Source organism: Aspergillus neoniger (assembly GCF_003184625.1).
Source record: "Aspergillus neoniger CBS 115656 unplaced genomic scaffold BO87scaffold_3, whole genome shotgun sequence".
NCBI lineage: Eukaryota > Fungi > Ascomycota > Eurotiomycetes > Eurotiales > Aspergillaceae > Aspergillus > Aspergillus neoniger.
In genome coordinates this window covers 43,269-63,536 of record NW_020291131.1, presented here as the reverse complement: position 1 = coordinate 63,536, position 20,268 = coordinate 43,269, and the positions used below count along the sequence as shown (strand labels likewise).

Genomic DNA, 20,268 nt, shown 5'->3' with positions numbered 1-20,268 from the left:
GGTGTATTTCATTGTACACATCTCTGTGTACAAACAAGTGCTTTGTGACTGTAATCACATTGTTAACATATCCTTCCATTCAGAACTGTGAGACGTGCTTTCTGGTCAGTATATTCCTGCTCTATTTAGTTTCATATCTTTATTTCATTTGTAATTCTCATATCCAAAGGTCTTTGTCATTTTCCCAACGCAGCCGTCCTCTCCATTCTCTATACGATAAACAAAGATGCTCTTTGTTACTTATCTCAACAAACCCCTTGTCCTTGTTGCATGATATTGATCTTAGGGACCAAAGGACTAACAGCATCTCACCTTTGACTATATAGGGGAGTTCTATTTCTTGGATCGTGCCGAAATACAATATCTCCCTAGCAGCACACTGTTTGCTACTGACACGCATCATTCCAATAATCACCCTCTCACAAGACTTCTAACTCTCTTAACTAGGTATACTTTGCTTGCACGTTGCACGTCTCTTCCCCTTCGTGAGCAAACTTACCGGTCAATTCCTTACAATGGCCGCGAAGAGATCGTTCGACCAAGCTGGTCTTGGGGACGAAGAGAATCGGGCCGTGAAACGGCAATCGAGCGAGGAGCAGCTCCAGAGCCCCGACGACATTTTTGGTAACGCCGGGCTTGATGACGCTGATGCTCAAGATCTGTATGGCGATCATGCATATCTTGTCGACGCTATGGAATCTACCAACCGGGCTCAAGCTGGTGTATTCGAAGAAGCAGAACTGCAACAAAACCTGGACCCTACTTATCTCCCAGTTGTCCTTGAAAGCATAACGTCTGACATGATGCCGACAACATCTGCATCAATGGCAGACAACGTTACTAGCCTCTTTGAGGAGCCCTTGTCTGCGAGCGAAGGTGTAGCCGGGGGCAATGGTGACCAGACATCCCTGGATGGAGGTGTCTCTGCCAGTCAGGTTACCTCTGCCAACGGAGGCCCTGCTGAAAGCAGCAATGCACCCACTGAGAATCCTGTTACAGCGGCGGCTACCGAAGTACAAGTACCTCAAGAGGAAGCCCCAGCGCCGCCCAAGAAAAGAAAAGGACGCCCTCCGGGCTCTCGCAACGCCACCACCCGTGCCTCCAAGAAGAACAAGAATAAGGAAGGTTCATCAGAGAATGCAGGTGACGACAAGGATGATAAGCGAGATGCTTCACTTGAAATGCGCCAAACCTACGCAATGAAAATTCCGGCCAAGCCCCTTAAGCCGGGTGAACCGGACGATACAGACGCAGAGCTAAGCGAATTTGACGATGAAAGTGACGAGGAAAGCAGAACCGGAAAGAGGACGAAGAGAAGAAGGAAGTCAAAGAGAGGTAAGATTAAAGAATCCAGAAAACGTGACAATGGTAACTAAGGAACGAAAAGATCCCTCCCGGACCACCCTTGCCTGTGACCTATGCAAAGTATGTTGATACCCTTCATTGTGATCTTGTTGCCCAGACTGACTCCGTTTTTTATTGTCAATTAGATGCGAAAAGCGAAATGCGACAAAGGTCTGTTCGGCTGCTCGAATTGCAGGAATCAGAACAGAATTTGTTGGGTTACTGATCCAATTTGGCTTCGCACTGAGCGTCGCGGAGCCCTTATATTGATGCGTCGAAGGATCATACATCTGGAGTGGTTGAACAATTGCCTTGAACAGGCAGCACGATCACTCAGCAGCAGAGTGAAAGCACTCCTGCAACAGCTTCAAAATGCGGTAAGCATTATTCTATTCAGACATTTCGATCAATCCCTCGCTGACATCACCGTTACTATATCCAGAATATCACTCCAGTTCCCGAGGAGCCTCTGGCCGTGGATCCTACTAAAATCGTTATGCAACAAACTATACGCTATCTCAAGCAGAGCCGAAAGAACCCAAACAACTGCGATGAATACCCCTCTGAATTCAATACCCACGGACCCGGTGATCTGGAGGACTTGATAACCTCTCCGTTGGATCCCTACCCCGAGGACCATCCAGAGCGGCATCCTGAATTCAATACCATGGGCGATGCCAGCTTCGAGGCCTACGTCTCGGAAGGATTTGAAGATCCGACGGGGTCTAAGGTTAGACAACTGTTTGACCAGCATATTGGAAGAAACTCCAGGGCCCAAGCACAGGGGCCTTCTGGACCACAGCAGAACGGAGCCATGCCCAGCCATGTTGATAATGGCACCAGGCCCGCACACCCGACGGGCCGTCAACAGGGAACTATACAATATCCCACAGCTCCCCCTGCCGCGGCTTATCAGGGTCGTTATGCGCAGGTTAACATGGGCCAGCTTCCGAAGCAGGCTGGCCTGCCACAAGATCCCACTTACAACGCTCAACTCACCCATCTGGCAGCGAGCCAATTCCCTTCCAACTTCCCACCTAGCACTCCATACATGCCCAATCAGCCCTTCTTCGCCCCTCCCCCGGGTTTCCAGCAGCAGCAGCAGCAGCAGCAGCAACAACAGCAACAGCAACGCCATGCTGCTGCGCAGCCCTCCAGCACCATTCCAGCACCACCTGCGACCGAATCCTCTGCCTCCACCCAGTTCCCCCGACCCGAGAACACCAACTTGCAACACAGCAACACTAACAACAACAACATGTACACCCAATCCACCCGACAAGTCCACCCCAATGCCCTCGAAGACCTCGCCCGATACCAATACCAGCAGCATCAGCAGCATCAGCATCAGCAACAACAACAAATGGCCGCCCCCAAACAAAGCCAACACACCAACTACGAAACCCTCCCCCAGATCAACACCCCGGGGTACTCAACCCACTACCCCTACGAGCAGGGTCAAGACGACCCCCAACTCGCTGCAGGCTCCACATACCCCGAAATATCCGACCATGCTCTCACTCAGTATCTGGGCTCAAATGAGTTCAATCTCTATGGCCCTGAGGCCGCCGCCGCTCTAGCATGGGCGAGCATGCCCGGGGGTGCTGCTGCTGCTGCTGCTGCTGCCGCTGCTGCTGCGGGCTACCCGCACGAAGGTATGAGTTTGGTTGGTGGTGTGCCGTCATCGTCGGCGGGCGTTTCGCAGCCCCCGACTTCTGCGGCTACCACTACTGCTACTGCTGCTACTGCTGCTACTGATAATGTGCCTCAGAAGAAGGCGAAGAGGGGTGGGAGGAGGAAGAAGCAGCAGCAGCAGCAGCAGTAGCAGCAGACTATAGTTGATTGGGTATTGGTGCTAGTTTCTGGGTGCGTTGGTGTTGGGTTCTCTGTGGTAGAGGGTATGGTATCTAAGGAGTTGGACAGTTGCTTGAGTTTTCCTTTTTTGTGGACATACTATTCCAGAATAGTTATTCTACGACTTGCTTGTTTACTTACTACTACTATCCTCTTTAGGCTTTCCCCTCTAGGCTAGGCTTGGAGATGTTTGACATGGTGGTAGTAGTAAGAAGGGGGGAAATCTCCCTCCTATGTTTGGTGGTATATACTATATGATGAAAAGATTATATGATGAATGAGTATGGATATGATATGTTTACGAATCGATAAACGTTTTCGGGTTGTTTGATGGTTAGGTTGTTATTTTTTTGGGGACAGCGTCTGTCTAATATAATTTTTTTCCTATTTGGCTTCCTAATGAATGGGACTTGCATTGCTGTTTGAAATGATATCTACATTTACCTCTATTCAATTCACATGATTAGAAGATGTTGGTAAGTCTTCAGTAGTATGCTGGATATTAGTAGTAGTTGCTCTACCTTAGTGATGTTATTCGAGATCAAGTAAAGGGGTATAGTATTTCCAGGCTACGAACCAATCAAACCACGGCACCAATGAACCCAAACCAAACCCTAACCTAATCCAAGACCTCTAGTATACTACATGCACCCATAACTCCAACAACCACCTCAGAGCTATAAACCAACTCCCTCCCAAAAATCAACACAATGATAATCTAGTGTAAACTCCCAATGCACCAGCCCCCAAACCCACTCCAAATCCAAAATAATCTATATTAAAAGAAAAAGAGAATAACATCACTCCCTCTTCTTCGGCCTATAACAACAAACCACCCCTTTACTCTCACACCACCTCCTCACGAACCCCGCCCCGACTTCCCGGTCCTCATTCACAAGACCCAATCCTTCTGTATTTAACCATGTCGTGAACTCTTCCAGAGGAATGGGGTCGTACATGAGAATTTTCTCATGCCAGGTTTGTTTCCTCGTGTGAGTATTCTGTGTGCGGGATGATGCAGTCCGGGTTGCGGATTGGGCGCGGACAGCTTTGGTGATTTGGTCGGTTAGGGGGTGGAGGATGGCGGGGGGTTCTGGGTCTTTGAAGGTGGATGTGGTTGTAGTTCGATTAGGACTTGATGGTATGTTGGATGTGGGTAGGGAGGGGGTGTGTTTGTGCTTCGTTTGGAGGGTTTTGGGTAGGAGGCGGCTGGGGGAGGGGAATGGGATGGGGTCGGAATCGTCTTCGGAGTCTTCGATCTCTTCGACGTTGGCGTAGGAGGGGGGTGGTTTGGGAGGTGATGTTGAGATTATGGAGTTGGGGTTGGGGCTGTTTGAGCGCGTGGATATCGTTATTGTTGTTAGCTTTGATGGTGCATCAGATTGAGGTTTGGCTTTCGCCTTCGTGGTGGTTTTCCGTGTCGTGCCTTTTCCTTTTGGCTTATTGCCCGGGGCAGGTACTGGTGCAGGGTCCGCAGACAGATCCTGCTGTGCGTTTTCGTCATTCATCTCTGATGGTATGCCGTTCTTTGCTTTCCAGCACTTTTCGAGCAGCTCGATCATCTTCTTCCGGTTTTTGAGTGGTTTGAAGCCGAATGAGGCGGCTTGTTTCGATAGTTGGTCATCTGTGAAGTTCTCGTATTGCGGCATCTTAGGGTCAGATTTGCGGGAAACGGATGTGGCATTCTGAGCCGTCTTGTTCGTTGTCTGGGTGGTCGGAGCAGGTATAATAGGCTGTGCTTCGCTTGTCAAAGTGGCTTTCGCCTGGTCACTATCTTTCTGGGTAGGGTTCATATCGCCGGTATTGCATTCGGCTTCAGCTTCTCCCCTGACGTTGCTAGGTTGTTCATCCGGAGTAATAGTCCCAGATCTATCTGGCGAGTTCACCAAATCCACTACCTCCACGTGCATTAGTGAACCGTCGACATCTCGAGATGCGACTGACCACAAGTTTCCTGAGCCATTGAAACGCGATACTGTAGATGACCCCCTGCTCTGCATTCGGTGCGGACGACCGCCGGCTTCCAGTGTCATGCTCCGTTCCGACTCGCTAATAGCTGCCTGCAGCTCTCTTATAGTAGTGGGTGAGTCCTCCCGCTCCAACTGGCTGCACGTGCCGAATACCAGCTCCTGATCATCGAGGGATTTGGCAGCTTCTTCGGGGGAGAGCACCACAAACTCGGGTTCCTGGCCCTTTTTCTTTGATTTTGAAGCTCTAGGCTTCGCTTTTGGTGTCTCTTCCTCCACGACATCTGAGCCCTCTGTAGACTCGTTGATATACTTCGCTGTCACACGGGCAGTGAGCGTGGTGAACTTCTTGGCACGTTGCGTGGGTTTCTTTCGTGCGGCTGGTGTTGACTTGCGGGTTCCCTCTGTGCTATCCTTCTCACTATCGTCGGCAACACTTTGTCTGGAAGCAGGATATACTCCGGGATCAACCAGCTCTATCCGCCTTCGCTTCGTCGGTCCACCATTATCAGAGGGCACATGGTCGCTTGCTGGAGCAGCAGGCCCATTAAATCCATACTCTGACAACAAGTTACCAAAGCCCCTCATAGTATCATCTGGCCCTGACTTCCCTTCCAACTGAACGACTTCCTTAGCCTTATTTGTTGTAGGTGTCCAGTCCAATCTCCGCGTCATCGCTTGTTCAAGCTGTAAGCCATCCCTTTCCCAATCAAGCACATCCCTCGTAGTCTTCTGGGACAGAACAGCCGGTGGCGTCAACGGACAAATGGCCTTCTCGCCAGCCTCCTTAGGTTGCGTACTGCCTGCCTTCGCAACCCTCCCTGATATCGTCTTGTTTACCGGCTTCGAGCGCTTCGCCGCAGATTCAGCGCGTTTCTTACTCGCACCTGTCGTAGTCTTCTTCGCAGTAGTCTTCTCGTTGCCCACGACAGACGACCCCGACTCCTCCGCAGCCTTCTTCTGCTCCTTCTTTGGCCTACCCCTTCGCTTCGGTTTATCTGCCGCCGGTTCTTCCTCTAGCGTTATAACAGCCGATTCATCATTCGTCAAGTTGATGGAATTCTTGCGGAATCCCTTGCGGCGCGATTCATCGACTCGGTTCCCAACCTCGAAAAACTTAGAATGCGTCGGAGGACAGAAGAACTCAGACGGAGACGGTATCGGAGTCGTTTCGACGTCTACTGGAGACAATCCGAAGAGCCTTTCGGGATCATATGCAGGCGGCGCTGGCGTATGGACTGGATTGCGCTCCGGCGAGGAGGAAAGCACCAGGACCTCCGCGGTGGCGGACATGGTGGCGAGTCGCAACGAAGATCAGGATGATCGTTTAGTCGGCAGTAGCGCGCGTTCGGGTTGGTGAGTGTTGTACGCTAAGAATGGTTCCCCCATGCGCTAGTGAGCATGGTGTTATGCTCTATGGGTGAGCTCCGGACGGTGGGTGTCTAGATCGATTCAGTCGCGATGATGCGGAGAGAGTTGCCGGGCTTGGCAAAGTTGCATGATTACCGCTTTGGGATGGGGGATGCGGTGGGCAGGGCAACCAAGGTATGTTCTTCATTTGAAGCATTAAGGTGATGTATTAATTGATTATATATAAAATGGAATATAGGACATATAGCATCTTCTAAAGTATTATTTCTGTGTAGAAAAAGAGCCGTAATCAGTGCTCCACACTGACTCTATGAATGACGGCCCTGCGTTCTATGTACTGATCGTGACTCTTATAGACATATCTTGCATGGGTATTTCTTGCCAGACATCTATCTGCACAGACGTAGCTCCTGGGCGCAAATGCTTCGAAACGGCATCGGCCAGAAGTTCTGACTGTCGGATGGTGCAGACATTCTGCATATGGCTGGCCCGATTTACAGGGCTCTGGTTCCCCAAACGAGCGAGATCGGGTAGGATAAAGCTTCTTATCTCCAAGATCATGTTCAAGTCGCTCCCCGCAGAGCAATCGCTCCCAGAACTGACAGTTCAAGCCGGCGCATGCCATTATCCTGGGTGTCGTTTGCTTGGTTCGGCGGCGTAGTGTTCAACGCTCCCAGCTTGTAGGCCTTCTTGATCTTTGCAATGTCAGAGATCTTTGACAGAGTTTCGTCGTCGAATGGCACAGGCATTCCCTCAACATTTTGTCCCAGATGGGCTGCGACCGAATCGTGGGTAATCTCCGGAGTCACGGAAAGCTTGACTACTAGCAAGTCTTTTGTGGAATCGGTAATGCCGAACTTGCGGAAAGATTCAGCAATCTAGATGTGGTCAGCATTGCCCATGAAGTCGGTTGGTAGCTGATTGTAGACGTACATTTGTCGCGGGGCTTAGCGAAAAGACCATCTCAGAATGCACATTCCGAGACTTGAGGCGGCCGTTCATATAATCATTGACTGCTCTGAAAACCGCGGAGAGAAGGTGTGTTCTTGAGAGGACCTGCAGTATGTTTAGCTGTCGCTCCGCCGAGAGACATACTGACTTCGTACCGTGCTTGCATCAATGAAAGCATACTCAAATTCCGCATTGGCGGACATGAGCTGCTGGCGAAGATACGGAGCATTCTGCACATCCCGATAAAGAGCGACATGCACGGGCATCGACGGAGGCAGATGCGAAAGGTGGATCGTTTCTAATAATGGCGCAGACATGATGGGAACAGTGACGCAGAGGTGAAGTCCAAAAGGGAATTATCGAGAATGGAATCGAAGAGAGTACGCAGTTGTAGAATTCCGGGCCGAGATGATGACAATAGCAGTGTAGCCGTGCAAGTCCGTTAAGTCCTAAATCCTGATAATTCCCCTCCCCCGCCAACTTATCGCCGAGGCGGTGATGCTGACTCACGACGCGCTCATCTCCACGTGACTTCACTTCTCGAACGTTCGGGCGACCGTAGCGGCTGGCCGACGGATGACTGATATCATTCTTATAGCCGGCCATCCGCCGCTCTCCATCGCTTCTCCTCATCTCCAACAACCTCGACATCATCGTCACAATCATGGCGTTCTTCTTGCGACGCCCGTTCGCCGTTCCTACGGCGCTTCGGCAAATCTCTAAACCTGCGAATAGCGCCCGTTTCATCCACAACACGCCCTTCAAGCCCCAGTCTAAGCCTACCAGTCCCATCTCCATCTTCGCAAAGTCCCGTCAGACCTTCCAAAATGCTTTCCGTCGCACCTACATGCAGCCTTCCTACAATGTTCAGGGTGGCAACATCACCCAGAAGCTGATCTACGGCGCCACCATCATCGGTGGTACTATCCTGGCCACGAACTTCATCTTCAACCGCGAAACCAGAGAGGATGGTGGCATGCCTCCGTTTGAGCGCAGCTACCTGAACGAGACGTTTATGCACACTGGACTTGGTATTGGTATCATTGGTATCGCTGCTCGCGCTCTGCACACCAACGGATGGTCTTACCGTTTGATGGCTGCCAGCCCCTGGGCTGTCATCGGTCTTGGTCTGGTTGCCAGCGTCGGAACCATGTATGGTACTCTGTACACGAACCCTGACAAGTAAGTACTTGCACCAACGCATTTGTTTTCCTATTTGACAGTTTACTGACAAATCACTAGCTACGTAATGAAGTATGGTCTCTGGGCCGCTTTCAACGTCACCCAGGCCGCGCTCCTGTCTCCCCTGATGTTCATGCACCCGGCTATTCTTGCTCGCGCTGGTCTTTACACCGCTGGAATGATGGGTGCCATTGCTTTCGTCGGTGCCACTGCTAAGCAGGAGAAGTACATGTACCTTGGTGCTCCTCTGCTCGCTGGTGTGACCATTGTCGCGCTCTCCGGTTTCGCTCCTCTTGTCCTCCCCGCTACTGCCACCCGCGCTCTGATGTGGTCCGAGAAGATCTGGCTGTACGGTGGTCTCGCTGTCTTCGGTGGTTTCACCCTATATGATGTCCAGAAGATCCTCCACCACGCTCGCATGGCTCAGAGAGGCCTGGTCCGCAAGGATGTCGTCAACGAGAGTATCAGCCTTGAGTTGGACTTCATCAACATCTTCGTCCGTATGGTCCAGATCCTGGGCATGCGCCAGAACAACCGGAGGTAAACGCATTTCGCATTTGCAACTCTATGATCGCCCTGGTGTAACGCCAGGGTGCCCAAATGCATGAGCATCTCATTGCACTCAGCACCCTAATATACACGGTCTCGGACACTACGATGATTCGGAACTAAGTGGCATTTGTCTTTCTGAAAATTCGATTGTATTAGTATTTGCTGCATGGTTTCCACCAAATAATTCAGCCTGTATATGGAAGGGCAACAACTATCTGTCTGCACTTTTGGCCAACGAGGTCATGGGTCAGCCACGCCGTTCCCGGTGACAAGGGACCGTGGCGACAGAGAAATCCGATGGAACTTACTTTTGTCGATACCTAGAGGTGGAAATCAATTAATCTCCACTCTTAATCCATCACCATGAACACATTCAAAGCTATCCGTAGGAAGTATATACTACCATCGTAAAGCTAGACTACTATAGACCTCCAGCTTCTCCATCTCATACCCTCGCACCTATTAATAGAATTATTCTAATGACATCATACAAGGTAGGGGTAGGAAGGTAGAATAGTCGGTCAGAATTGCCACGGTGGGTCGTGATTTTACCACCTTTTCGACATATACAAAGTACAAGTATGCATAGCTTCATGCACTATGGGAGATATATCAGGCATTGTCGCTCCCAATCTTGCCTAAAGAGGTTCACATCGGCAGTGTTCTTCAGAGAGTAGATAGAAGAACGTGTGATGAAGCTTCTCAGCATTAACTAGGCATTGTTGACCTATTACATCCAATAGTTCTATAAATTTGGATTAAAGTATCCGTATCAAATCATTTGCCTAGACGTATTTCCTTTCTTCTTCAGTCTACTCTAAAATATCATTCAGTGAAGGCTCACTGCCAAACTTGTGGAGATTTGGGCTATTGAAACATATCATTCAACATACAGTCACATAGCTTCTTTTTCATGACATCGTACCTCGTGTAAAAGTAAAATCACTGGCAAAACTTCGACAGTCTGCGCAAACCCCGATACAGTTCATCTTTGCAAATCTCCAATCATCCTATCCCTAGGAAAGAAAAGCAACACTGGACGCCAGACGCCTGAACTATGTACCTTGAATCCCATCAACAAACTTCACCACGATATTATGAGAAACAGAACCGCATTCCGCCATAACGTGTCTCTCCACACAAGCTCTCCTTACTCTGTAGACAGCCTACAGGTACTGTGGCCGAAGAAATCGAGACGAGCTGTGAATAAACGCAAGAAGATGAACCTCATAAGCATGATTAAGCCTCTCAATCTTCTCCGGTTCGTTAACCGTAACCGTGTACTCAGGAGACACAGGATTCTCCCTTCGCCTATGATCACTCTTCGCTAGCTCCATCTTGATATCCTTCTTGATCTGACGCACATTAAGCCCACCCACTCGAGGAGTAAACATCATATTCGCCATATGACAGTAGCTGTCTCCATTGATCTGCCCGAAAGTCCTCAATATCAAAGCGACTGTCTTCCAGCGTCGACATCTCTCCTCAGGCAGACGAACCTGGAGCGTCTTTTCAGGCCAACGGCACTCGAACAGATCATTGTAGAGTCGACTATATGGAGGGTCAGGGTAGTATCCGTTGGACTTTTCCTTCAGTATCATCTTGTTGCCTCTCACGGCGCATGCTGAATGGCGGATTCGAATGGTTAGAAGGAGGGAGTGGTCTTCAAGGCCTTCCAGGTTCACGAAGTGGGTGTTTGCCGCTTTGATCATCAGACTGACTGAGTAGCCAATGTTTGGTCGAGAAGGATCGTGGATGCATTCGTTCAATGTCATGATGCAGCCTACCACGTCGAATGCTATATCGAGCTTGCTGTTTGGCTGGTGCAGCTCGCGGACTTGGTCGGGTGCAGAGCCTGTCAGAACTGCTTCGATTCTGGGATATGGCTTGGGGGAGCGGAAGTGGCAGAAGCATTGGAGATTGTCACTGTCAGGATATTGATTTGTTAGAGGACTGGTTATTGCTTATATGGAGAGGAAATTGCCGAAAATCGAGCTCACCAGGGTAGATTCGAGACTGACTTGCCGCTCATCGCGGCGCAGTCTCTCTTTATCGCTCAATGAATGAAAGTTTTGCCTGGAATTGAGAGGAGAAGGGTGGTTCTTCGAATACCTGGGTTATAGCTTGTCTATATCGATGATGATGAGCAAGCAAAAGGGAGAAGAAGGCCACAGGGGCAGCTAGAATGAGGACGGGGCTCATGTTGTCGCCGTGTTTGTCACATTCACATCGAGGGGCTGGAATTGATTCACTGATATCCAGCCAAAGCTCTGTTCCTACAGTAGCAAAAAAGTACACAGGGAAAGCTCTTTTATCAGCTCTCAGCTACTCAGACTAGATCCAGCACACCATCCTCAGCAGGAACACAGGAATTCACGACATGGTTACAAAGTACTGCTGGCGTCAGTATAATAACTGATGGCAGTGAATGTCTCTCAGCTTAGATTTCTCTGTGTCTTTAACAGAGAGTCCCATAAATCCCTCATATCTACCCTGTTCATCGACATCATGTTATCATTCTCTGCGAAAGGATGAGGGTGGTGATAGAGAGTGATTACAAGCGCTATACTATGCCGCTAGTAAGTACAGTTGAATGATAGCTCACTCAGTGAAGAGACGATTGAAATTTGTAACCAGGAGAAATTTTTGTCTGGATAACAACATTTGCAGGCGGGACTTGATCGTTAAAAGGTATACAGTACATGGGATACAGCCGAGCTAGCTACTAGAATTGAGCCTGTTTTATCCCCACAGCTCTTTGTAGGAGTAGTATATATCTCGAGTTTATTGTTATGAGCATTTCGTTATTGCAATTGTTGCATCTTTCAGCTATGAGCATCTAGATACACTACTCAGTAGTTCTAGTTGACCCTATCTGCTTGCGTTGTAGTACTATACATATATTTTCACTGCGATACATCCGACTGATGAGCAGTCACTAGAGCTGCAATAAAGGCCGAGAATTATAAATCGTCTAGTGTTACAATTCCCCTGATTTGTAAATCGCGAATCTGCTCTTCTTACGTCTTAGTATTTCATTGGTGCAATATACTATACTGCGTATATGAAAGTGCTATGAAAGGCTTTCGGGAGAAGCCTCTACATATCAGTCAAACATAAAACCTCCTCTCACAAGTCCTATATTTAATACTTCTGTCGATAATCATTCTTGACGAATATTGGTGGCATTGAGAGTGGTATAAAATGGCCATCAACATTGACCGTCGTTGGATATCATTCGATTACATAAGCACACCGCAAGCTTCGCGAAGATCCATCGCATTGCAACAGTTTGGTCATTGAACAGCCCACCTTGGACCAAAATCCCTCCCTTTATCCACCCTTTTCGAGCCTTTAATTTCGGTCAATCCAGTCTCACCTCCCTCCCATCATGTCTACAGAAATGGAAGTCGACCCTCCCGTGGCGCAGGAGGAAGAGGTGGAGGTCCCCGCGCAGTCGGGCAACAATACCTCTGATCCGAGAACGCAAGCGTCAGCTGTTGCAGTGCGCAGTATCGAAGGATGGATTATCATCGCGACTAACATTCATGAAGAGGCCTCCGAGGAGGACGTGACGGATCTGTTTGCTGAATATGGAGAGATCAAGAACTTCAATCTGAACCTCGATCGCCGGACGGGTTACGTGAAGGTAGGTGTCTGGTGTTCTTCGTCTGCCTAGGATTCATTCTAGGGTTTTTCTGGAAATGTGCCTCTGTTTCTTTTGGACCAGTTACACTTCATTTGATCATAAGATGGATACTAATTGGCTTTTGTCAGGGTTACGCGTTGATTGAATACTCCACCCTCCCCGAAGCCTCAGAAGCCATCAAGGCTTTGAACGGATCCAAATTGCTGGACCAGACAATCCAGGTCGACTTCGCCTTTGTGCGGCCACCCCCATCTAACAATAAAGGAAAGAATGCTGGACAAAGAGGTGGCCGTGGTGGACGGGGACGCAGCAGGAGCCGCGATAGGAGTCGCAGCCCTGGAGCGGAGGAGGCTAGAGACTAGGCGTATTGTTGTGGCAGCATTGAGGAGTTGACTTTTGTTTACTCTACTTTATGACCTTGGCAGGCACCTTATATCTTGCTTTCTCTTGCCTCGTCGCGTCTAGCGTTTTGATTTTGCCTTTGTTTTCGCCTTCAAGGACTACACGGCTGTTGAGCCATTCAGACGACACTATGTCGATTTGATGCGCGCATGTTGGTCACGGTTGGATGGGCGCCGTGAGCAGCAGTGGTTACAGCCGGCAATATCTCTTACAACAGTTTTATGCTCCTCTAACGAGGGTACTCATAGGCTTGCAGCCAGAGGAGATATTTGCCGGCGTCGTAAATAATCAGCGATATGGTATGTGCAGAATGTTCTTTCGGCATCCCGGCCCGTTTTCCCTTTCCTTTTCCCTTTGCCATCCCTATTCTCGATTCTGTCTCTTGACCTCTGTCATCACTCCCGCTGCTGTTTTGTCTCGTGGCTTTCTCGAATGCTCATTGCTGACCTAGCTAAAGCAGAACCTCGCTCGCATGATACATCAAGCCAGGATATCCCAAAATTTCTACTAGTTCCAAGATTAATTCAGATGAAACCCACTGCCCATGATGCTCATGTGGATGGGGCTATACTTGTAGCATTCCTGCTCTATTGATCTCACCTTCCGTCCAGCACATGGGCAAGTCTTTCGACCTCACATCAATCATCCCAACACCCTTAGTCCAGATAGAGTTCTGTAGATCCGAATGACTGCTATTGGTCATCAGAGAGGTGCGTGAGATGCACACTATATAAGACTCTGCGAGGGATCGATCAGAAGGTCGATGGGGGCGGGCAGGAATCGGGCATGAGATCCCCGCAGCCCAGGCGCGTGATGGAATACCAAGAACGAGGCCCCGACGATCAAGCGTGGAGAGGACGAGGCTGGAAGGGAGAGGGCAGCAGCTGAGCTGCGGAGAGTCAGCCGGAGGGCTGAAAAGCACGGCGAATGGCTGGCTTAGTTAAGCCCGGGGGTCTTTCCTTCCCCGCAACGGCCGAACGTCAAAACTTATCGCTCAACGCCACTTCCTTCCCTCGTTCATGGCCCGCCCTGGGGACCATTGACTGTTGAAATATGCCTCATGAGATTCTCGCTGCTCGTTGGATGCTGGCGGTTTTCTGAGCTCTCTTTCTCCCCGCGTCTGTCTCGAGTTCTGCGTACTTAAAGTCAATCCTCACGTATTGTTACCTCGAATCATTACTCGAACACTTGCTTATCGGTACCTCCGCCCTGGGTTACCAGGAACCAGGTCCAGGACCACGAGACCAGTCGTTCACTGCGGGCTTGAGGGACTTGCAACTAGAAAGCCTTCAATATGCGTGCGTTACTTGCTATTCATAGGTTGCTCTGCTTGCTTGCAGTCTTCTCTGAGACCAATGCGCTGGCGTTGCGGTCGCAGGACGTCCTTGCGCCATTGTCTCCAAATGCGCAGATTCCGCTGGAGGATTCAACCGATCCCCCGTCAAAGCAGCTCCCCCTTCCTGCTCCAGAGAGGCCCAGTGAACCGATCGGCTCGATAAGCCGCACTTACAACGATTTGCTGGATGCTCTCAATGTGATGCAGGATGACTACTTCCAGCTTTGGCAAGGTACTTGGCCTACTAGTATCGATTGGACTGCTGCCGTGCTTGGGACTCATGTCTCCGCCACCCTCTCCTCACTGACTTTTACGGCGGGGGATGTACTGTCGGACCTTCTTTCAGAGAATGCTAGCGGGAATCGCAAACAGTCGAAAGATATAACTGAACAGTATTCGTTGGGATTCGAGAATCTCATTAACCATTATTTTGACCAAACCTCCGCATTCTACTTCGGTGAGGATGCCTTTGCTGTAAGAAACCAGGCTTTCGATGACATGCTATGGGTTGTTCTGGGCTGGCTGGAGAACATAAAGTTCCAAGTGTTGCACAGCGACCTGCATTACGATGACCCGTTCTCACCCAACGAGACAACAAAACGCCTCTGGCATGGAACCCAGTTTCAGTCTCCGGCGGCTCATCGGGCACGTGTGTTCTATGGTCTTGCGTCCGGGGGTTGGGACGTTTCCTTGTGTAATGGCGGGATGATCTGGAGCCCTTACCTGACGCCCTACAAAAATGCCATCACCAATGAGCTGTACATAGCCGCTAGCATCGGGATGTATCTCTACTTCCCCGGAGACTTTATTGATTCACCCTTTATGGGAACCACATTGGACGATGAGAACTGGTCAGACGGTTACCCTCACGACCCAACTCATCTGCAGGCCGCCATCGAGGGATATTCGTGGCTAAATGCCTCAAATATGACGGGTGCCAATGGCCTCTATGGCGATGGCTTCCATATCAGTGGTTGGAAGAGTGCCGATGATCCTGGCACGCGCAAATGTGATGTTCTCAACACCATGGTATATACATACAACCAGGGAGTGATCCTTAGCGGGCTAAGGGGACTTTGGTTAGCTACCGGTTTGCAGCAGTATCTATCTGACGGGCACCGATTGGTCAATGATGTGCTCTTGGCTACCGGATGGCCTGACAAAGGCAGTCAGCAGTGGGAAGGGCTTGGCCGCGGAGGTGTGTTGGAAGATGCGTGCGACTCTTCCGGGAGCTGCTCCCAAAATGGACAAACCTTCAAAGGTATCTTCTTTCATCATTTGGCCGAGTTCTGCCGAGACATCCGGCCGCAGGAATTGCGTTTTCTGGCCAGTGCCAACCGCACAGGGGACGGGGAAGACGGCTGGCAGTACGTATACGAGTGGCACCAAGCACGATGCCGAACATACCGCCCCTGGATCGAGCACAACGCCAACGCCGCTCTGTTGACCAAGAATGGCGACGGCAAGATCGGGGAGTGGTGGGGAAACACCACCGCCACCGACGTGAGTCCTCTGCCGCAGGGGGCGATCGACTATCAAAACTATGGGGCGCAGGGTGAGGACTCGGAGGCACTGACGGGACTTCTCCGCAGCCGTGGCTCTAAGGGCCCCAGCGAAGACGAGACGCTGGGACTCGATTCCACACGACAGCTGCAGGGCTGGGGAACTGCATCCGAGCGGTCGGGTTTCACAGAGCGCGATTATGCGCCGAACGACTACAACGATCGTGGCCGCGGACGCACTGTTGAGACACAGTCAGGAGGTGTCGCGGTGCTGCGGGCATTGTACCAGTGGAAGACGACCTCGTCGCTTGCATGATCCGGGTCATTCGGCCGATGGCCTAGCACTTGCTGTACAAATGGGTTGGTTGGTTTGATTGTATGTTAGGGAGTTTCAGGAATACCTACACTAGGACCGGAACAGGCGTTTGGAAGCACGATTACCTTCGTCATCTGTAGGGCGCGGCAGCCATACTCACCTACGTACATACACAGAACATGCATGATGTCTTGATCAGCAGAACAAGTTTGCCACATAAGCCGATGCCAGCAGTATGGCCGTGGAAGAAACCTCCGTAGCCTGCGTTAGTTGAACCCGGGGAAATGAAAAACCGGGGAAAAGCCACGACATCGACATCATCATCAACATCATCGCACATGGCAGGATCACCAGATTGACCCCATCCATCCATCCGCCAGCTCGGCTAGACAAACGCGCTCAGCCAGCATTTACTTAAAAAGTAAAAATAGACCAAAAAGGGCAGAATCTACCCAACCCAACCCAATGGATGATGAGATGGGATGTCTTACTACCTGCCGATTAGAGTAAACCCTCCGGATAATATTCTTCCTTGACAGTAGTAACTTAGTACTTAGACAGGTATGACTCTGAAAGTACAGTAGTTAGTTATTACGTTGGTTGGTAGTAATTCAATCCCTCCGTGCCGTCCCGCGTTGCTGCTGCTTTTTCGGCCCCCCGATCCGATCTTCCCCGGGGATGAGACCGGCCATGTCATTGAATTTTATTGCCATCTTGGATGGATATTAATTTACTTATGGGCATAGTAAGCGGAGCGGAGGGAATTGGAATGTGTTGTGCCGTCCTGTGCCGTGCCGTGTTGTTGTGTTGTTGTGGTTGTTATGTGTTGTCTATTTGGATTAGTTGATGAGCGGGTGTGAGATTTGGGGGTGGTTTTTTTTTTTTTTTTTTTTTTTTTGTTTCTGCTTGACCGACTATATAATATAATGGCTTGCGGACCGTAGTTACTGCTTACTGCTTACTTCATAGGTAATTAGTTAATTAGTAGTTGTTTCTTTTCGATTCTTTTCTCTTTTGGGAGAGGTTGGTAAAAAGGTGTACGGAGTACTCCGTGAGTACTACTGTAGTAGATGGGGGTTATTCTTTTTGGGGGCGTATATTTTATTTTATTGATTTTTTTATTTTTTTTTCTTTTCTGTTTTTGTGTTTTTTTTTTGGATTGGGGGTCTTGGATGGAATACTTTGGCACTAAAGTGTATAGCTAGTAGTTGCTGCATTGCAGTGTATACTGACTGGATGGATGAATTTGTGAACTAGCTAGTTATTGAAGGAAATGTAAGGTGATTAGTTCGTTGGGTAAGTAGTGAGGATAAATGATGATATCACCGGACAGGTTTAATCGATTATTTTGTTTCTTCTTATTTTCTTTTACTTTGTCGGTAGGTAAGTAGGTAGGTAAGTAGTTATTGTGACTATTGACGGAGTATCTTGAGAAGTTGCAGCAAGTAACGTGATATGATGAAATGAGCTGGGTCATGTGTCTCTCATCCAGACTCAACTATCTACTTAGTTAGTTGGTTGCTGTGTAACTGGTTGAAATGATGTAAGCCGGAATGAAGTTCCTAACTAGCAGTTAGTTACCTACGTGACTACTCAAGTAATAGGTCAGGTGCTAACACTATCAGATGTTGTTGCTTGAAACCATAGCAGGCTAATTAATTAGCCCTCTATTCATCAACATATGATAACTACTAGTAGGGGTAAGTATCTACGATGTACTCATCTGTAGTCAGTATGTCTACTCTCCACGCACTTGATCTAAATGCCCAGCAAAGTCTGAGGAAACTGTATAGATGCCTGTCCAATGGGTAGAAGAAACCACGCACTGCAGCTCCCAATACTATCAAACAAATAGATCGTCAGCCCTTCAACATATTAGTAATCTATGTCTATATAATGTTTGGATAGTTATTAGTGATGGTTATTTAAACTCATAAGCGAAGTATGCGAACCCATACTATAGTGAGCTGTACTAAAGGGCCCGTGGATACTCAGGCCCCATAATAGGTTTTGGAATGAAATGGGCATCTACTTTCGAGAAATGAAGGAGGGGGACCATGGGTGGAAGGGAAAAAGAAAAAGGGAAAGCCACTACGCAGGCGCATTGACCTTGTGCCCCCCTTTATCCCTCCCCTGGTTGATGGTGGTGGACACCCAAGGTTCTAGGAGGAATCATTTAATTTATTCTGGAAGCACTAGGTGGAACTACATATAACAGTATAGTAAGTCTCTAACCACGGGGGTAGGGTGCCTGTGCCTTGCCGACCATACGATAAGGAGGGGAAGAATTTTCCATGGGAAGATGACCCCAGTCAGTAGTAGGAGGATGTTATGGACCTGCCGGATGGGTTTAAGGGGGCGTTTCCTGGCTGACCGTTTCTGCACTGATGGCTGCGTTGGCTATTGACTGGGTTGGGAGGAGGAGGGTAGGCGGCAGCAACTCAAGTCTATGTTATCAGGTCTCTCTCTCGCAACACACACACACACACCACACAGACATTTTTCTCTTTGTGCAAGACGATCGGTGGCTTGAACGAGGTGTACTGTGTATGATGGTGGATGGATGGAATGTGGTAGACTAGAGTAAATTTGCTGGACAGGTCGTCCTCCGTGCTCTGTCTGTGGAGAGTGGATACTCGAGGGATAATCAGACAGGTCTCCTAGTGTTAATTTCCTGTGAGAGCATTGAACAACATCTGAACAGGTATGGAGACGAAGGGTTAAGTGTCAGGGTCGCGATGATCCTTCATCATCGTGCCTCGACATCAAATGATCGGGTAAAGGCATCAAGCCAGGTAGAACCGAATTCGGGTTGGCATCATGACTGTTGGTGCTTGCTGGGAGTCTTAGCACTCAGCAGTGTCCTTATTAGCGGAGAATCCCCTCAGCCACTAGCCGATCCCAAATCGGCAGTTCTTTATCGTCACTCGCCAGGGTGGCATTGACCTTCACTGGGCTCATTGGAGCTTGCCCGGTAAGTGGACACTGGACGGAAGAGAGAGGAGGGGGGGGGGGGGGGGTAAGAGCCAAGTGTCTGACTTGCGAGGACAGCTCGGACAAGGTGGTTCCCGTTGGGATGTCGTGGGGTTGCGGTATGTGGTATTTACATAGTCACGAATGAGCGAGAGAGAAGGGAACAAATGGATAGACAGGTAGGGTAGATAGACGATAGTAGCGGGTAGTAGGCAGGAACTAAGAATAATAATGCTGGCCGTCAACCATGGAATGGGCGAGTGGAGCAAGAAGGCAGTCACGCGGCCGCCCAGTCGTGGTACCCTTACATCCTCGTAATCATTGGTATTCTTCCTCCTGTATGTATGGTAATATTTCGGGGAATCCTCGCTTCTCTCGGTTTCACCCGTCGCTTCGAAGAGCTGCCAGAGAGGATGCTTCATTGCAAGTTGGGTGCCTGCTTGTCCACTATGAGGTCACGGGCTTCTCCCCCCTCTCTTAGGCTACTACTACACTACTGTATTCACAGTAACTAACTCTGACTGAGACTTAGCCTTACTTGCTTAGGTGGCCCCCTCTACTACCACTGTCGGACCTGACGTGCCTACCTACCTGAATCGGCTGCCGATTTCATGCTAAGCCTCCTCATCTGCCTATCTTCATACGGCGGAAGACTGATCCCAATCCTCATCGGGCAGTGGACAACTGTCATAAGTCAGGACCCAAAGAGAGAAAAAGGAAAGGGAAAGGGTTCGGCCGTGGTCCCATCCGGTCACAAGCTCTTTCGCGCGCGCTCTCTTTTCTGAGTGGGGAGCGCGACTGCATGCACCGATGCGGGGGTCAAGGAACGCTTTCCACTGGCTAGTTTGCACTCTGTTGTTCAACGCTCC

General features: G+C 49.6%; 8 protein-coding genes across 8 annotated transcripts; 5 read left to right on the top strand and 3 right to left on the bottom strand.

Annotated features, from left to right (window-relative positions):
- Nucleotides 1-515: 515 nt before the first annotated feature.
- Nucleotides 516-3,169, top strand: BO87DRAFT_442735 (uncharacterized protein; the record flags this gene model as incomplete). Its single annotated transcript, XM_025628067.1, has 4 exons — nucleotides 516-1,335; nucleotides 1,388-1,425; nucleotides 1,491-1,721; nucleotides 1,787-3,169. The coding sequence occupies 4 exons, from the start codon at nucleotides 516-518 to the stop codon at nucleotides 3,167-3,169; spliced, it is 2,472 nt and encodes an 823-aa protein (XP_025483974.1).
- Nucleotides 3,170-3,784: 615 nt separating this feature from the next.
- Nucleotides 3,785-6,537, bottom strand: slx4. The gene has a single exon (XM_025622339.1). It carries the CDS (start codon nucleotides 6,456-6,458, stop codon nucleotides 3,999-4,001), a length of 2,460 nt encoding a protein of 819 aa, XP_025483973.1. The 5' UTR covers nucleotides 6,459-6,537; the 3' UTR covers nucleotides 3,785-3,998.
- A 239-nt stretch (nucleotides 6,538-6,776) lies between these two features.
- On the bottom strand, nucleotides 6,777-7,929 carry BO87DRAFT_372627 (EKC/KEOPS complex subunit CGI121/TPRKB). Its single transcript, XM_025622338.1, has 3 exons — nucleotides 7,643-7,929; nucleotides 7,470-7,592; nucleotides 6,777-7,414 (listed from the first exon to the last, which is right to left on the bottom strand). The coding sequence occupies exons 1-3, from the start codon at nucleotides 7,802-7,804 to the stop codon at nucleotides 7,100-7,102; spliced, it is 600 nt and encodes a 199-aa protein (XP_025483972.1). The 5' UTR covers nucleotides 7,805-7,929; the 3' UTR covers nucleotides 6,777-7,099.
- Nucleotides 7,930-7,986: 57 nt separating this feature from the next.
- Nucleotides 7,987-9,596, top strand: BO87DRAFT_403349 (Bax Inhibitor family protein). Its single transcript, XM_025625762.1, has 2 exons — nucleotides 7,987-8,669; nucleotides 8,730-9,596. The coding sequence occupies exons 1-2, from the start codon at nucleotides 8,152-8,154 to the stop codon at nucleotides 9,211-9,213; spliced, it is 1,002 nt and encodes a 333-aa protein (XP_025483971.1). The 5' UTR covers nucleotides 7,987-8,151; the 3' UTR covers nucleotides 9,214-9,596.
- A 791-nt stretch (nucleotides 9,597-10,387) lies between these two features.
- Nucleotides 10,388-11,253, bottom strand: BO87DRAFT_298715 (uncharacterized protein; the record flags this gene model as incomplete). The annotated part of the gene is made up of 2 exons (XM_025619071.1): nucleotides 10,388-11,147; nucleotides 11,222-11,253. The coding sequence occupies 2 exons, from the start codon at nucleotides 11,251-11,253 to the stop codon at nucleotides 10,388-10,390; spliced, it is 792 nt and encodes a 263-aa protein (XP_025483970.1).
- Nucleotides 11,254-12,612: 1,359 nt separating this feature from the next.
- BO87DRAFT_298771 (RBM8 family RNA-binding protein) lies at nucleotides 12,613-13,232 on the top strand (the record flags this gene model as incomplete). The annotated part of the gene is made up of 2 exons (XM_025619072.1): nucleotides 12,613-12,870; nucleotides 12,999-13,232. The coding sequence occupies 2 exons, from the start codon at nucleotides 12,613-12,615 to the stop codon at nucleotides 13,230-13,232; spliced, it is 492 nt and encodes a 163-aa protein (XP_025483969.1).
- Nucleotides 13,233-14,566: 1,334 nt separating this feature from the next.
- Nucleotides 14,567-16,432, top strand: BO87DRAFT_412351 (putative glycosyl hydrolase; the record flags this gene model as incomplete). The annotated part of the gene is made up of 2 exons (XM_025626492.1): nucleotides 14,567-14,570; nucleotides 14,613-16,432. The coding sequence occupies 2 exons, from the start codon at nucleotides 14,567-14,569 to the stop codon at nucleotides 16,424-16,426; spliced, it is 1,818 nt and encodes a 605-aa protein (XP_025483968.1). The 3' UTR covers nucleotides 16,427-16,432.
- A 2,014-nt stretch (nucleotides 16,433-18,446) lies between these two features.
- On the top strand, nucleotides 18,447-20,171 carry BO87DRAFT_442732 (uncharacterized protein; the record flags this gene model as incomplete). Its single annotated transcript, XM_025628066.1, has 6 exons — nucleotides 18,447-18,562; nucleotides 18,650-18,737; nucleotides 18,857-18,964; nucleotides 19,027-19,256; nucleotides 19,361-19,536; nucleotides 19,616-20,171. The coding sequence occupies 6 exons, from the start codon at nucleotides 18,447-18,449 to the stop codon at nucleotides 19,912-19,914; spliced, it is 1,017 nt and encodes a 338-aa protein (XP_025483967.1). The 3' UTR covers nucleotides 19,915-20,171.
- Between the last annotated feature and the right edge of the window lie 97 nt (nucleotides 20,172-20,268).